At 44.2% G+C, this 18379-nt stretch overlaps 1 protein-coding gene across 1 annotated transcript; it reads left to right on the top strand.

Annotated features, from left to right (window-relative positions):
* The first annotated feature begins 1087 nt into the window (after window positions 1–1087).
* Window positions 1088–5872, top strand: LOC132401516 (homeobox protein goosecoid-like). Its single transcript, XM_059983542.1, has 2 exons — window positions 1088–1355; window positions 5613–5872. The coding sequence occupies exons 1-2, from the start codon at window positions 1088–1090 to the stop codon at window positions 5870–5872; spliced, it is 528 nt and encodes a 175-aa protein (XP_059839525.1).
* The last annotated feature ends 12507 nt before the right edge of the window (window positions 5873–18379 follow it).

The following is an 18379-nucleotide window of genomic DNA, read 5'->3' as shown; positions in this document are numbered from 1 at the left end:
AACTCAGTCAGCTCCATCATGAGCGCTAGCCTCTCTACCATCCAGGACACCTTCAAGGAGCAATGCCTCAAAAAGGAGACATGCATCACCCATCACCCAGGATATGCCCTTTTCCGATTGCTACCATCAGGGAGGAGGTACAGGAGCCTGAAGACACACACTCAATAATTCAGGAACAACTTCTTCCCCTCTGCCATCAGGGAGGAGGTACAGGAGCCTGAAGACACACACTCAATAATTCAGGAACAACTTCTTCCCCTCTGCCATCCGCTTTCTGGATGGACATTGACCCCATTAACACTACCTCTCTTTCCCAAACATTGACTGTTTTACTCCTGTCCATAGACTTTACCTGGCCTACTGAATTTCCCCAGCATTGTGCGTGTGCTTCTTGGATTTCCAGCATCTGCAGATTTTCTCATTTTAACACTACCTCACTAATTTTTATATCTATTTTTGCACTACTTATTTAACTATTTAATGTATATACTTACTGTAATTCTTGATTTTTCTATTACTCTCCATTGCATTATACTGCTTTATTTAACTTTATATATTTCACACAGTAACTCACAATTTTTATTTTTATGTATCGCTTTGTACTGCTGCCACATAACCACAAATTTCTCAACATATGCTGGTGATATTAAACCTGATTCTGAAAGTGAGAGAAACAATCCCACAAAGGTTCATTCTGGTATCCCCTCTAATCTGTGTGTAAAAAATATGCAGATCCCTGAATAATAGATCACTTGCTAATTATGTTATAAAGCAAAAACTGGTAATTTGCAAACCACCCTTTTTCCAAAGGTGAGCAGGATTATTGGATTCCCTAATTGTTTCTAGATTAGGCATGTCACTTTAAATACACATACATTTACCCAACAATGGGCTGTCACTGTTAGAAGCGTCTGATTTGACTGAGGAATGTGAATACACAGGACATCCCTGAGATAAGTAATGCAGCCTATGGTCCAGATCCCAGCCCAAGGAGTATAAATCCTGGGAGAGCACGGGGAGTGACAGTAACTACTGCCCAGGTAACTGCCAGCTGCTGGAGATCGGTAGAGGAACATTGCACCTCCCAATGTCTGATTTCAGCATCGACACCATCCTCTCCAAGGGGGCGGACAGATCTGCTTCCAATCGCTTGGCCCACCCCTGTCAGCCTTTCCTGCTCCATTCTGCAGATGGTTTGGTGCCCAGTCACTGCAGCGTCAGCTACATTTGTCTCTACCTGGACCCTGCTTGTGTGCCGGCTGCAGGTGCTGTGACTGGCGAGGGTTTCTACTTTGGCCACAGTGTGGGTTCGTGTTGTCCCCAGCCCCAGCATCACTACTGCCCAGGACAAGCAGGTAGGTCAAATATGATGGCAGAATACAGCATTAATGGCAAGACTCTTGGCAGTGTGGAGGATCAAAGGGACCTTGGGGTCCGAGTCCATAGGACACTCAAAGCTGCTGCGCAGGTTGACTCTGGTTAAGAAGGCATATGGTACATTGGCCTTCATCAGTTGTGGGTTTGAGGTAATGTTACAGCTATATAGGACCCTGGTTAGACCCCACTTGGAGTACTGTGCTCAATTCTGGTCGCCTCACTACAGGAAGGATGTGGAAACCATAGAAAGGGTGCAGAGGAGATTTACAGGGATGTTGCCTGTAATGGGGAGCATGCCTTATGAGAATAGGTTGAGTGAACTCGGCCTTTTCTCCTTGGAGCGACGGAGATGTACAAGGTAATGAGAGGCATTGATCATGTGGATAGTCAGAGACTTTGCCCCAGGGCTGAAATGGCTAGCATGAGAGGGCATAATTTTAAGGTGCTTGGAAGCAGGTACAGAGGAGATGTCAGGGAGTAGTTTATAAGCAGAGGGTGGTGAGTGCATGGAATGGGCTGCTGGCGCTGGTGGTGGAGGTGGAAATGATAAGAGACTCCTGGATGGGCACATGGTGCTTAAGAAAATAGAGGGCTATGAGAAGGGCCTAGGTAGTTCTAAGGTAGGGACATGTTCAGCACCTTTGTGGGCCGAAGGGCCTGTATTGTGCTGTATGTTTTCTACAAACATGGATATTTCTATGTAACGATCATGGACTTTCACTGTGTACCAGCATGGACATCTTTCCAAAGAGATTCTGGGCGGTTACTAACCTTACTTGTAAGACCTTAACCATAACACCATAAGGTATAGGAGCAGAATTAGGCCATTTAGCCCATTGAGTCTGCTGTGCCGTTTCATCATGGCTGATCCATTTTTCTCTCAGTTCCAATCTTTTGACTTCTTCCTGTAACCCTTCATGCCCTGACTAATCAAGAACCTATCAACCTCTGTGTTAAATATACCCAGTGACTTGGCCTCCACAGCTGCCTGTGGCAATGAATTCCACAGATTCACCACTCTCTGGCTAAAGAAATTCCTCCTCATCTTTGTTCTAAATGGACATCCCTTTATTCTGAAGCTGTGTCCTCTGGTCTTAGACTCCCCCACCATAGGAAACATCCTCTCCACATCCACTCCATCAAGGCCTTTCTCCATTTGATAGGTTTCAATGAGGTCACCCCTCATTCTTCTGGATACCAGTGAGTAGGACCATCAAACGCTCCTCGTATGATAATCCTTCCATTCCCGGAATCATTCTCGTGAATCTCCTTTGAACCCTTTCCAATGTCAGCACATCCTTTCTCAGATAAGGGGCCTTTTTAGTTGTTGTAGAGGAAACCCATACGTCTTTGGAAGGTGGGAGGAACACAGAGAAGAAACCCACATGGTCACAGGGAGAACATACAAACAGCAGTGGGAATTGAACCCCTTACCGCTGACTGCTGGCAGTGTAACTACTGTTCTATCATGCCGCCCTACCTGTTGGTCAGGGCTGCTCTGTCAATCCAATCTTTTGATCAGTCGAGACTTTAATCATTTAGCCATTGGTGCCCCTGGCTCCGAGTTCTGGAATTCCTTCCCTCATCCTCTCCAAATCTCTTCTGAGAAACACCCAACACCGGAGCATAGAAAAATGAGGGGAGATTTGATGTATACAAAATTGTGAGAGGTATAGGTAGGATGTTATAGTTTAATGGTGTTGTAGTCTAGGGTGGAAATGGGATAAGCTCCCGCAAACTACAAGTGCCTATAAAAAGTATTCTTCCCCCCCCCCCCCCCCCCCCACACCCATGGAAGTTTTCACGTTTTATTGTTTTACAACATAGAATCACAGTGGATTTAATTTGGCTTTTTTGACAATGATCAGCAGAGATAAAATCTTTCCTGTCAAAGTGAAAACAGATTTCTACAAAGTGATCTAAGTTAATTACAAATATAAAACACAAAATAACTGACTGGATAAGTATTCTCTCCCTTCAAGTCAGTATTCAGTAGATGCACCTTTGGCGGCAATTACAGCCTCGAGTCTGTGTGGATGGGTCTCTGTCAGCTTTGCACATCTGGACACTACAGTTTTTCCCCTTTCTTCTTTACAAAACTGTTCAAGGTCTGTCAGATTGCATGGGGATAGTGAGTGAACAGCCCTTTTCAGGTCCAGCCACAAATTCTCAATTGAATTGAGGTCCGGACTCTGACTTGGCCACTCCAGGACACTAACTTTGTTGTTTTTAAGCCATTCCTGCGTAGCTTTGGCTTTATGCTTGGGGTCATTGTCTTACTGGAAAACAAATCTCCCAAGTCACAGTTCTCTTGCAGACTGCATCAGGTTTTCCTGCAGGATTTCTGGGTATTTTGCTGCATTCATTTTACCCTCTACCTTCACAAGCCTTCCAGGGCCTGCTGCAGTGAAGCATCCCCACAGCGTGATGCAGCCACCACCGTGCTTCATGACATGCAGTGTCCGGCTGATGCTAAACATAGCATTTAGTCTGATTGCCAAAAAGCTCAATCTTGGTTTCATCAGACCATAGAACCTTCTTCCAGCTGACTTCAGAATCTCCCATATGCCTTTTCGCAAACTCTGGCCAAGATTTCCAGTGAGTTTTTTTCAACAGTGACTTTCTCTTTGCCACTCTCCCACAAAGCTGCGACCGATGAAGCACCTGGATAACAGTTGTTGTATTCGCAGTCTCTCCCTTCTTGCACGGTCACTCAGTTTTTGAGGACGGCCCGCTCTAGGCAGATTTACAGCTGTGCCATATTCTTGTCTTTTTTGATGATTGACTTAACTGTACTCCAGGGATATTCAGTGACTTGGAAATTTTCTTGTATCCATCTCCAGACTTGTGCTTTTCAACAACCTTTTTGTGAAGTTGCTTGGAGTGTTTTGTCTTCATGGTGTAGTTTTTGCCAGGAAACTGATTCACCAACAGTGGACCTTCCAGATACAGGTTTAGTTTTACTACAATCGATTGAAACACCGTGACTGCACACAGGTGATCTCCATTTAACTAATTATGTGATTTCTGAAACCAATTTGCTGCATCAGTGATGAATTGTTGTGTTATATTAAAGGGGGTGAGTGCTTATACAATCAATTATTTTGTGTTTGATAATTAATTTAGATCACTTTGTACAGACCTGTTTTCACTTTGACACAGTAGTGTGAAAGAGTCTTTTCCTGTCGATCAATTTCAAAAAATGTCAAATCCACTTAGATTCAATGTTATAGAACCATAAAACATGAAAACTTTCTCGGGGCTGAGTACTTTTCACAGGCACTGTATTAATGCTCCCAATGGCGTGTTCCTGAAATAGCCTCGGACAACCAGCTCCTGGCCTTCACGTGTGGCTTAGGTACTAGACCCAATGGAGCCATTTCTACTGACAGTGAAAGGGCCAAAGGCAGGTTACTGGCCTCTTAAACCATTCACTTCAGATGGGTCTTGTCAGCTGTGGTTGACAGTTCATCTGGGAGAAGGAAGACTCTGATCTCAAACCCTGCTGCCTTGCGGGTATATTCACTCACGGGGAGGGGGCTTCGGGAGTAAACCCCAAGGGAAAATCCGGTGCTGGAAACCCTAAGGACTCCCTAAGTTGAGTCCCTCAACTATGTTGACTGACTGGCAATTCCTGCGATGGTGCTGGTGCCAAACTGTATCGGTCTCTGCCATTCCTTTGGGTTCATTAGTTGCATGGAGAGGGGGAGCTTGCTGCATGGGCAACAGCTTACTCTCCAATTGTTCTGCCCTGGCTTGTGATTCTAGACAGCTAGGATGCAACATCGATGGCCGATGCAGGCCTCAACTTAGATAGGATAAACGCAAGTAAGGTCTTTCCACTGAGCCTGGCTGAGAGGTCATGGGTGAAGGGTGAAAGGTGAAATGTTTTAGTGGAGGAAGAGGGGAACTTCTTCACTCAGGGTGGTGAGAGTGTGGAACGAGCTGCCAGCAGAAGTAGTGAATGTGGGTTTGATTTCGACATTTAAGAGAAATTTGGATAGGTAATGGATGGAAAGAGTATGGAGGACTTTGGTTTTGGTGCAGGTCAATGGGAGTAGGCAGAATAATAGATCAGCATAGACTAGATGGGCCAAAGGGCCTATTTCTGTGCTGTAGTGTTCTGTGACTCTAGTACTTGTTCACTTGCTCCAATCACTGCTCAGCTTTGTTCACTCGTGATCTTTCTGCCGAATCCCTTGGTCTTGCTGACTTGAGCTGTTTCTGGGCCCCAGCACTAGGTATCTTGAATCCAGCCCCTATGGGTCAGATGAGACTTCACTCCCTGGCCCAGAAGGGGAAGAGAAGACGGAGGCATAGAACAGTTTTCACACAGCAGCAGTTGGAATATCTGGAAAACCTCTTCAACACATCAAGTTACCCAGATAGCAGCACCAGGGAGAAGCTGGCCAGGAAGACCCATCTCTCTGAGGAGACCATCAAGGTATGTAGCTTCCAGTCAAAGGACATTTGCAAGCAGAAACCAAATGGATGAATACCTGCATTACTGTAGCACCTGTTACATTCTCTTTCACAGCATAGAACATCGAACAGTACATCACACAGTACAGGCCCTTCAGCCCACTATGTTGTGATAACTTTTTAACCTATTCTGAGATCAACCCAACAATTCCCTCCTACATAACAGTCCATTTTTCTGTCATCCATGTGCCTATTTCTTAAATGTTTCTTAAATGCCCCTAATGTATCTGCCTCTACCATCACCCCTGGCAGGACTTTCCATGTTCCCACCACTCTCTGTGTATAAAAAAACTATCTCTGACATCCCCACCGCCCTCCGCCACATAATTTCCTCCAATCACCTTAAAATTATGCTTCCTTATATTTGCCATTTCTGTCTCTGTCTGTCCAATCTATGGCTCTTGTCATCTTGTACACCTCTATCAAGTGACGTCTCCTCCTGCTCCTTCACTCCAAAGAGAAGACTCCAAGCTCACTCATAAGACATGCTCTCTGATCCAGGCAGCATCCTGGTAAATCTCCTCTGCACCCTCTCTAATCCAGACAGCATCCTGGTGAATCTCCTCTGCACCCTCTCTAATCCAGACAGCATCCTGGTGAATCTCCTCTGCACCCTCTCTAATCCAGGCAGCATCCTGGTTAATCTCCTCTGCACCCTCTCCAATCCAGACAGCATCCTGGTAAATCTCCTCTGCACCCTCTCTAATCCACACAGCATCCTGGTAAATCTCCTCTGCACCCTCTCTAATCTGGACAGCATCCTGGTAAATCTCCTCTGCACCCTCTCTAATCTGGACAGCATCCTGGTAAATCTCCTCTGCACCCTCTCTAATCCAGGCAGCATCCTGGTGAATCTCCTCTGCACCCTCTCTAATCCAGGCAGCATCCTGGTTAATCTCCTCTGCACCCTCTCCAATCCAGACAGCATCCTGGTGAATCTCCTCTGCACCCTCTCTAATCCAGACAGCATCCTGGTAAATCTCCTCTGCACCCTCTCTAATCTGGACAGCATCCTGGTGAATCTCCTCTGCACCCTCTCTAATCCAGACAGCATCCTGGTTAATCTCCTCTGCACCCTCTCTAATCCAGACAGCATCCTGGTAAATCTCCTCTGCACCCTCTCTAATCCAGACAACATCCTGGTGAATCTCCTCTGCACCCACTCTAATCCAGGCAGCATCCTGGTGAATCTCCTCTGCACCCTCTCTAATCCAGACAGCATCCTGGTAAATCTCCTCTGTACCCTCCCTAAAGCTTCCACATCCTTCCTAAAACATGGCAACCAGAGCTGAGCACAATATTCCAAGTGTGGTCTAGCCAGGGTTTTATAGAGCTGCAACGTTACCTCGTGGCTCTTCTACAGTCCCCTGACCAACGGTAGCGCAGTGGTTAGCACAACGCTTCACGGTATAGGCGATCTGGATTCAATTCCTGCTGTTGCCTGTAAGGAGTTTGTACATTCTCCCTGTGGAATACATGGCTTTTCTCCAAGTGCTCTGGTTTCCTCCCACAGTCCAAAGATGTACCAGTTGGTAGGTTGATTGGTCATTGTAAATTGTCCCGTGATTAGGCTTGGGTTAAATTGGGTTTGAGATGCCAGAACGGCCTATTCAGCGCTGTATCTCAATAAAAAATAATGAATAAATAAATAAATATTAATGACCAAAATAAATATTAACTAAATGCAGTTTCTGTTGTAATGTGGGAAATGTGTCACCATGTCTGCGCATAGCAAGATCCCATAAATGACAATGTGACCATCTACTTTAGGCATGTTGATCGATGGATTGTGTTGTAGATTACTGCAAGTCTGGTTCACTGGCTCATTGGCAAGAACAATGGCAGGGGGAGCTGTGTTGCTTCAGTGGCTGTGCGGACCAGGCCCTCGTGCAGCGGTGTCACCTGACGCGGCCGCCCATGGAGGAGATGCTGGAGGTGGTGTGAGGCATAGCAGGGTGCGCTGGAGTCCTTGCTGGGTTGGGGGTTGGCCTCTTCCGTCAGTGCTGCTCTCCAGGGTTCGCGCAGTGTAAGACAAGCTCGATTGCATTTGTCTGTGGCTGCACTTGAGTCAGATGAGAAACTGCTAAGGGCTTGATCTTGCAAAAACATGGCTCCAGGGCAACGTCTCATGCACCATAAAACTTCAGGCTATGACTCTCAGGAACTTGGGCTATAATATGGTTTTTTTGTGTGATTGCATGTTTTCCTGCTATTATAACATAATGTTATATGTTCCTTGTGTTGTGTGTGACTGTTGGTATTGTATTTACACCTTGGCCCCAGAGGACACTGATTTGTTTGCCTGTATTCATAAGACCATAAGATTTAGGAAAAGAATTTGCCCATTTAGCCCACCATTTCATGGCCGATCCATGTGTATGGTTGAATGGCAATTAAACTTGAATTTAGCCCAAAGACACCCCTACTCATCCTAGGTGTAATAGTAATTAAATCATTTATATCTACCTCAGATAGTGATAGGACCCAAAAAGGGGAATTTGAGAAATATTAGGGAAAATAGGAATAAATTAGGGCCAGGGTTTTATGTAGAGGTTTAGCCTTTGTCACAATAAATCCTAGTCTGACATCTCTTCCAAAAGACGGTGTCTCCAACTCCCTTAGGACTGTGCTGGGAAACATTTATCCAGGGCATCGTCATAGGGTGATGCCTCAAAAAGGCAGCATCCACCATTAAGGACCTCCATCACCCACTGATTCATGAGAATGTTTCCAGGAATGAAAGGGTTAACATGTGAGGAACGTTTGATGGCTCTGGACCTGTACCCGCTGAAGTTTATAAGAATGGGGGAGGGGGAATCTCATTGAAACTTCGAATATTAAAAGGTCGAGATAGAGTGGACATGGAAAGGATGTTTCCTGTCGTGGGGAATATAGGGCCAACAGGCACAGCCTCAGAATAGAAGAATGTCCCTTTAGAATGGAGAAGAGGAGGAATTTCTTTAAATAAAGAGTGGTGAATATGTGGAATTCATTGCCAGAGACAGTTGTGGAGGCCAAGTCATTGGTATATAGGCAAAGCAGAGGCTGATGATTTCTTCATTTGTAAGGGTGTCAAAGGTGATGGGGAGAAGGCAGGTGAAAGGGGTTGAGAGAGATGATAAATCAGCCATGATGAAATGCTGGAGAAGACACAACAGGCCGAATGGATTAATTCTGCTCCTATGTCTTATGGTCTGTAGTTGTTAAACAAATTCACCATTGTAGTAAATGACCTGGAAACAAGAGGAACATAAATCAGCCAAATTGTCTTGGTTCATTCACTTACAGTGAAGGTAAGAAGACACAACTGGAGTTAGTTGTGATTCCACCACAACTGATGGTGACACAGCCAGTTAGAATGCTCACCACAGTACATCTGTGGAAATTTGCAAGTGTTTTTGGTGACTTACCAAATCTCCAAACTCCTAATGAAATACAATGGCTACAAAAAATATTCACTCCCCCCCACCCCCGTGGAAGTTTTCACGTTTTATTGTTGTACAACAGTGAATTTAATTTGGCTTTTTTGACACTGATCAACAGAAAAGGACTCTTTCATGTCAAAGTGAAAACAGATCTCTACAAAGTGATCTAAGTTCAAATATAAATTACAAAATAATTGATTGAATAAGTATTCACTCCCTTCAAGTCAGTATTTAGTAGATGCACCTTTGGTAACAATTACAGCCTTGAGTCTGTGTGGATGGGTCTCTATCAGCTTTGCACATCTGGACACTGCAATTTTTCCCCATTCTTCTTTACAAAACTGGCCAAGCTCTGTTAGATTGTGTGGGGATTGTTACTAAACAGCTCTTTTCAAGTCCAGCCACCAGTTGGATTGAGGTCTGGACTCTGACTTGGCCACTCCAGGACATTGACTTTGTCGTTTTTAAACCATTCCTGTGTAGCTTTGGCTTTATGCTTAGGGTTATGTCTTGCTGGAAAACAAATCTTCTCCCAAGTCACAGTCCTTTTGCAGACTGCATCAGGTTTTCCTCCAGGATTTCCCTGTATTTTGCTGCATTCATTTTACCCTCCACCTTCACAAGCCTTCCAGGGCCTGCTGCAGCGAAGCATCCCCACAGCGTGATGCAGCCACCACCATGCTTCATGGTAGGGATGCTGTGTTCTCGATGATGTGCGGTGTTTGTTTACACCAAACAGCATAAATTGGCAAAAAAGCTCAAATTTGGTTTCATCAGACCATAGAAACTTCTTCCAGCTGACTTCAGAATCTCCCACGTCTTCTGGCAAACTCTAGCTGAGATTTCATGTGAGTTTTTTTCAACAGTGGCTTTCTCTTTGCCACTCTCCCATAAAGCTGTGACTGGTGAAGTACCCGGGCCACAGTTGTATGTGCAGTCTCTCCCATCTCAGCCACTGAAGCTTGTAATTCCTCCAGAGTTGTCACAGGTCTCTTGGTGGCCTCCCTCACTAGTCCCCTTCTTTCACGGTCACTCAGTTTTTGAGGACGGCCTGCTCTAGGCAGATTTACAGCTGTGCTGTATTCCTTCCATTTCTTGATAATTGACTTAACTATACTCCAAAGGATATTCAGTGACTTGGAGATTTTCCTGTATCCATCTCCTGACTTGCGCTTTTCAATAACCTTTTCATGGAGTTGCTTGGAGTGTTCTTTTGTCTTCATGGTGCAGTTTTTGCAAGGATACTGACTCACCAGCAGTTGAACCTTCCAGATACAGGTGTACTTTTACTAAAATTAATTGAAACACCTTGACTGCACACAGGTCTCCAAAAACAGATCCCCATTTAACTAATTATGTGACTTCTAAAACCAATTGGCTGCACCAGCGATGATTTGGTGTGTCATTTTAAAGTGTGGGTGAATGATTATGCAATCAGTTATTTTGTGTTTGATAATTAATTTAGATCACTTTGTAGAGATCTGTTTTCACTTTGACATGAAAGAGTCTTTTTCTGTTGATGAGTGTCAAAAAAGCCAAATTAAATCCACTGTTAATCAATATTGTAAAACAATAAAACATGAAAACCTCCAAGGGCAGGGGAGGAGTGAATACTTTTTATAGGCACTACATATCTATTTAAAATGATAAATTAAATCAGTAGTGCAAAAAGATAAAAAAGTTGTGAGGCAATGACCATGGGTTCAATTTCCCTCTGATGGCAGAGGGGAAGAATCTGCTACTGAATCATTGAGTGTGTGCCTTCAGGCTCCTGTACCTCCTCCCTGATGGCAGAGGGGAAGAAGCTGTTCCTGAATCATTGAGTGTGTGCCTTCAGGCTCCTGTACCTCCTCCCTGATGGTAGCAATGAGACGAGGGCATGTTCTGGGTGATGAGGGTCCTTAAAGATTGGACAGCACCTTCTTGAGGCATTTCTCCTTGAAGATGTCCAGTATGCTGGGGAGACCTTTGCCCATGATGGAGCTAAGTTTACAGCTTTATGCAACTTATTTTGATTCTGAACAGAGCACCCCCACCCCCATACCAGATGGTGATGGAGCCAGCTAGGATGCTCTTTACAGTATATCTGTAGAAATTTGCAAGTGACAAACCAAATCACCTCAAACTCCGAATGAAATATAACCGCTGTCGTGCCTTTCTTGTAGCTGCATCGATATGTTGGCCCAGGACAGATCCTTGGAGATATTGTCACCCAGGGACATGAAACTACTCCCCTTCCACTGCTGATCCCCTGATGGGGGCTGGTGTGTGATTCCCTCGTCTTACCCTTTCTGAAGTCCACAATCAATTCTTTGGTCTCACTGACATTGAGTACCAATTTGTCACTGCAACACCACTCACAGCTGATCTATCTCGCTCCTGGATGCCCTCTCGTCACCATCTGAAATTCTACCGACAATAGTGGTGCCATCAGCAAATTTATAGACGGCATTTGAGCTGTGCCTCATCACACAGCCATGGGTGTGGAAAGAGTAGAGCAGTGGGCTAAGCACACATCCCTGAGGTGTGCCGGTGTTGATTGTCAGCGAGGTGGAGGTGTTTTTTCCCGATCCACACAGACTGCAGCCTCCCGGTGAGGGAGGTACAGAGGCCCAGGTTTTGGGGCTTATCGATCAGAACTGTTGGTATGATTGTGTTAAAACACTGAGCTGTAGTCAATAAACAGCAGTATAGTAACAACAGTATTAGTAACAGAATGCCATGGTGTGATTTTAAAGAGAACCGGGGGTGGGGGGGGGGGTGTTGATGTGGTGTCCTGCTCTGTACCCCTCCGAGTGGCATAGGAGCATAGTGGCTAGCATAACACTTTACAGCAAACCAGCTGTATGATCAGCTTTCAACTAGTGCCACTATTGCAAGGAGTTTGTACGTTCTCCCTGTGCCTTTCCTCCAGGTGCTCCATCTCTCACCAACAGTCCAAAGACGTGCAGTTAGTTCAAGGTTCAAAGTAAATTTCTTATTAAAATATGAATGTTCACCATATATACTGTGAGATTCATTTTCTTACAGGCAAGGTTAGTAAGTTGTGGGCATGCTATGTTGGCGCTGAAAAGCATGGAGACACTTATGTGCTGCCGCCAGCACGTGCTCGGACTGTGTTGGTTGTTGAGGCAAACCATAAGATCATAAGAAAATAAGACATAGGAGCAGAATGAGGCCATTTGGCCCATCATGTCTGTTCTGCCATTTCATCATGGCTGGTCCATTTTCCCTCTCAGCCCCAATCTCCTGTCTTCTGCTCCTATGCCTTCACACCCTGACCAATCCAGAATCTATCAACCTCTGCCTTAAATATACCAAGTGACTTGCCCACCACATCTGCCCGTAGCAACAAATTGCACAGATTCATCACTCTCTGATTTCATGATCCTCTGGTCTTAGATTCCCCCACTATAGAAACATTGTCTCCACATCCACTCTTTCAAGGCCTTTCACCATTTGATAGGTTTCAATGAGGTCACCCCTCGTTCTTCTGAATTCCAGTGAGTGCAGGGCCAGAGATATCAAACGCTCTTCATATGACAAGCCATTCAAACCTGGAATCATTTTCGTGAACTTCCTTTGAACCCTCTCCAATGTCAGCACGTCCTTTCTCAGATAAGGGGCCCAAAACCACTCACAATACTCCAAGTGAGGCCTCACCAGTGCCTTCTAAAGCTTCAGCATTATACCTTTGCTCTTATATTCTAGTCCTCTCAAAATGAATGCTAACATACCTGACGAAGAGTCTTGGCCCGAAATGTTGACAGTGCCTCTCCTTATAGATGCTGCCTGGCCTGCTGCGTTCCACCAGCATTTTGTATGTGTTGTTTGAATTTCCAGCACCTGCAGATTTCCTCGTGTTTGCTAACATCACATTTGCTTTCCTCACCACTGACTTCACTTGCAAGTTAATCCCACATGAGAACTCCGAAGGCCTCAGATTTTTGAATTTTCTCTCCATTTAGAAAATAGTCCACACTTTCATTTCTTCCACCAAAGTGCATGACCATACACTTCATAACACTGTATTCAATATGCCACTTCTTTGCTCACTCTCCCAATGTCTAAGTCCTTCTGTAACCTCTCTACTTCCTCAAAACTACCTGCCCCTCCACCTATATTCTCATCGTCCACAAACTTTACAATCGATACATTTCACTGAATGCTTTGATGTTTCAATGCACTTGTGACAAGTAAAAGTAATCTCTAAATTTACCTCACAAAGAAAGTTACTTAAGAAAATCAGTTCACTAAGTATTGGGGCATTCAGTACATGTGCGAGGTGTTGTATTTTGGGAAGTACCCAAACCCAAGGCACAAACAAAATGCTGGAGGATCTCAGCAGGTCAGGCAGCATCTATTGAGGGGGAAAGCACCCAATGTTTCTGACCAAGACCCTTCATTGGGATGTGACTTACAGAGAATAGCAGGGCCCTGGGGGAGTATTGTGGATCAGAAGAATCGATGATTACAAGTACACGATTCCCAGGAGTGATGGCTCAGGAAGATGGTGCGGGGGGGGGTGGGTGGTGAAGGTGGTGTTTTAACATTTAGTTCAGGCCTAGGTTGGCGGAGTAGAGTTATAGGGAGAGATTGGGCAGACTTTATTTCTTGGAATGTAGCAGACTGAGTGATGAACTTCAGAATCAGGGTCAGGTTTAATATCACCGGCACCTGTCATGAAACTTGTTAACTTTGTGGTAGCAATACAACACAATACGTGATAAATACAGAAATAAACTAAATTATAGTAAGTATATACATGTATATCAAATAGTTAACTTCAAATAAGTTGTGCAAAAACCGAAATTTAGAACACTGATGGTGGGGGGGGGGGGGGGGGGAACCTGCTCCTGAATCACTGAGTACATGCCTTTAGTCTCCTGTACCTCCTCCCTGATGGTAGCAATGAGGAGGGAGCATGGCCTGGGTGATGGACGCCATCTCTCTGAGGCAGCCCTATTTGAAGATGTCCTGGATACTATGGATGCTAGTGCCCATGATGGAGCTGGCTGAGTTCACAAGTTTCTGCGACTTACTTTGATCTTCTGCAGTAGCTCCTCCATCCCAGACAGTGATGTAGCCAGACAGAATGCTCCCCACAGTACATCTGTACAAGTTTTCAACACAATCTCCTCAAACTCCCAATGAAATATAGCCACTGTGTTGCCTTCTTTATAGCTGCATCGATATGTTGGGACGAGGTTAGTTCCCCAGAGACGTTGTACCCAGGAACTTGGAGTTGCTCACTCTCTCCACTTCAGATTCCCCTGTGAAGTCTTGTGTGTTTTCCCTTGTGTTTCAGAAGTCCACAATCAGTTCTTTAGTCTTACTGATGTTGAGTGCAAGGTTGTTGCTGTGACACCACTCAACAAGCTGATATATCTCACTCCTGTCCGCCCTCTCGATATCACCTGAGATTCTGCCAACAACTTATGGAAGTGTTTAAAAAAACATGAGGAGGCAAATATATACAATCTTTTCCCCAGGGAAAGTGTATCAAAAACTAGAGAGCACAGGTTTAGGGTGAGAGGGTAAAGACCCAAGGGACAACTTCTTCATGCAGAGGGTGGTGAGTGTATAGAACCAGCGGCCAGAGGTCGTGGTTGAGGCAAGTACATCAGCAACATTTAAACTAAACTCGGACAGATACAATGGAATCTGCTTAGTTGGGACAGCTCATAACGTAAAAAGCAACAGACACAAAATGCTGGAGGAACTCAGCAGGTCAGATACCATCCGTGGAAATTATATTAAAAAAACAGTTCATGTTTGGGGCCAAGACCCTTCTTCATGACTTTGGATTTCCAGCATCAGCAGACTTTCTTGCGTTTATCAGAAAAAACAAAAACTAAATCAAGAAAATAGGCAGGATTCCCTTTGTTTATTTGGGACAACATGCCGCTTAATTAAGACAGGAGTCTGTTGCTGAATAGTTTCTAACTAGCATCAGTTGTGTGCACTTCTGCGGCTGTTAGAAATACTCTTGGAATGTTACAATAAAAGTGAAGATTTGGAGGAAGAAATCACTTAAAGCATTGTATGTAGGCAGTCCATTATCTACTTTAGGTGTCTTTACAGTCAATCAAAAGAATGCAGCAGATGAATTCCTCCATTGATAACTATTAGGAACTAATACACAGATTTATAGTACTGTAGTAGACCATAAGACATAGGAGCAGAATTAGGCCATTTAGCCCATTGAGTCTTCTCTGCCATTCCATAATGGCTGATCCCAGATCTCACTCAATCTCATACACCTGCCTTCTCGCCTTATCCTTTGACGCCCTAACCAATCAGAAAATTATCAACCTGCCTTAAATAGACCCACAGACTTGGCCTCCACCGCAGTCTGTGGCAGAGCATTCCACAGGTTCACTATTCTCTGGCTAAAAAAAATCCTCCCTACCTCTTCTAAAAGATCACCATTCAATAGCCCATTAACTGTTGACAATATTCCAAAAGCGGTTTGACTAGTGCCTTATAAAGGATCAGCATTAGTTCCTTGCTTTTATATTCTATTCCCCTTGAAATAAATGTCAACATTGCATTTGCCTTCTTTACCACAGACTCAACCTGTAAATTAACCTTCTGGGAGTCTTGCACGAGGTCTCCTAAGTCCTTCTGCACCTCTGGTGTTTGAAGCTTCTCCCCATTCAGATAATAGTCTGCACTATTGTTCCTTTTACCAAAATGCATTATCGTACATTTCCCAACACTGTATTCAATCTGCCAATTTTTTTGTCCATTCTTCCAATTTGTCTAAGTCCTGCTGCAATCACATTGCTTCCTCAGCAGTGCCTACCCCTCCACCTATCTTCATTTCATCCACAAATTTTGCCACAAAGATATCAATTCCATTATCCAAATCATTGACAAACAGTGTGAAAAGTAGTGGTCCCAATACTGACCCCTGAGGAACACCACTAGTCACCGGCAGCCAACCAGAAAAGGCCCCCTTTATTCCCACTCACTGCCTCCTGCCTGTCAGCCAGTCCTCTATCCATGCCGGTATCTTTCCTGTAATACCATAGGATTTTATCTTGTTAAGCAACCTCATATGCTTAATGTGCCGGGTGCAACCTTAATAAATGTCTTCTGAAAATCCAAATATATGACACCCACAGCCTCTCCTTTGTCCACCCTGCTTGTTACTTCCTCGAAGAACTGTAACAGATTTGTCAGGCAAGGTTTCCCTTTACAGAAACCGTGCCGACTTTGACTTATTTTATCATTAGTCTCCAAGTACCCCAAAACCTCATCCTTAATAATAAACTCCAACACTTTCCCAACCACTGAGGTTAGGCTAACTGGCCTGTAATTCCTTTTTTTAATCTTTCTCCCTTCCTAGAGAGTGCAGTGACATTTGCAATCTTCAAGTCTTCCGGGATCATGCCAGCATCAAGTGATTCTTGAAAGATCTTGACCAATGCATCAGTTATCTCTTCAGCAACTTCTCCCAGGACTCTGGGATGTCGTCCATCTGGTCCAGATGACTTATTCACCTTAAGACCTTTCAGTTTGCCAAGCTCTTTTTTCCTTGTAATAGCAATGGCACTCACTCCTGCTCCCTGACACCCACAGGCCTCTGGCACATAGCGAAGACTGGTGCAAAGTACCCATTAAGTTCATCCTTACCAACATCATTTTCCAGTGGTCCAATATCAACTCTCACTTCCTTTTTACTCTTTATATAACTGAACAACTTTTAGGTTCTTGTTTTATATTATTGGCAAGTTTGCCCTCATATTTCATCTTTTCCCTTCTTCCAGCTTTTTTAGTTGCTTTTTGTTGGATTTTAACAGCTTCCCAATCATCCACTTCTCACTCACTTTTGCTACCTTATATACCCTTTCTTTGGCTTTTATGCCGTCCTTAACTCTCCTTGTCAGCCATGGTTGCCTAGCTCTGCCATCTGAGAAACTCTTCTTTTGTAGGACATGCCTATCCTGCACCTTTTGAACTATTCCCAGAAACCTTAGCCATTTCTATTCTGCTGTCACCCCACCAGTATCCTCCTTCAATCCACCCGGGTAAACTCCTCTCAAGCCTCTGTAATTCCCTTTATTCCATTCCGATGCTGATACATGTGAGTTATGCTTCTCCCTCTCAAACTGTAGTATGAATTCAATCATATTATGATCACCATCTCACAAGGGTTCCTTTACATTAATCTCCCTAATAAGATCTGGGTTATTACACAACACCCAGTTTATGATAGACTTTCCCCAAGTAGGCTCAAGCTCAAGCTGCTCTAAAAAGCCATCTCATAGGCATTCAACAAATTCCCTCTCTTGCGATCCAACACCAAACTGATTTTCCTAATCCCCTTGCATTTTGAAGTTCCCCATTACAATTGTGTGATTACCCTTATTACACACCTTTTTCAGCTCCCTTTGCAATTTCAACCATACATCTTGTCTACTATTTGGAGGCCTATATATGATTATTGTACTATAGTAGTATATGATTTTATATATGATTATATATAGTAGTATTGGTGGTGTTCTAATTTGTTCTGTATTTAATTTAGATACATAATTTGTTATTCAGTTAAACAGTGGTTTGTTTTTTTTTATTTTAAGGTGCAGCCACTAAATTGGGCCAAAATGCACTGGTCTCAGTGTGTCCCAATTAACCAGAATCCACCTGTATGTCGATAGGAAAGGTTTAGGGCAGGGGTTCCCAACCTGGGGTCCACAGATTCCTCAATTAATCGTAGGGGTCCATGACATAAAAAAAGGTTGGGGATCCCTGGTTTAGAGAGATATGGGCCAAACATGGGCAAATGGAACATGGAAGGGTTGGACAGAGGAACAGATTCTGTGTTGTACCAGTCATCAACCCAGATAAATGTGAGGTGTTGCACCTCGGTAGGTCAAATACAAGAAGACTGCTCAGCATCACTGTTAAGGGCAAGATCCTTAACAGTGATGCTGAGCAGAGAGAGCCTGGGGGTCCAAGTTCATAGTTCCTTGAAAGTGGCTACACAGGTTGATAAGGTGGTTAAGAAGGCTCATGGAATGCTTGTTACTATTAGTCGAGGCATTGAGCTCAAAAGTCAAGAGGTTACGTTGCAACTTTATAAATCT

Source organism: Hypanus sabinus, chromosome 11, assembly GCF_030144855.1.
Source record: "Hypanus sabinus isolate sHypSab1 chromosome 11, sHypSab1.hap1, whole genome shotgun sequence".
NCBI classification, from domain to species: Eukaryota; Metazoa; Chordata; class Chondrichthyes; order Myliobatiformes; family Dasyatidae; genus Hypanus; species Hypanus sabinus.
Note: the sequence above shows the minus strand (reverse complement) of the source record. Positions and strands in the feature narration are given on the sequence as shown.

Excerpts from the sequence above, each read along its gene's own strand:
- LOC132401516 (XM_059983542.1), top strand. The coding sequence starts at position 1,088 with ATGTCTGATTTCAGCATCGACACCATCCTCTCCAAGGGGGCGGACAGA. Across the intron at positions 1,356-5,612 it reads CTACTGCCCAGGACAAGCAG|CACTAGGTATCTTGAATCCA; the intron begins GTAGGTCAAATA and ends TCTGGGCCCCAG.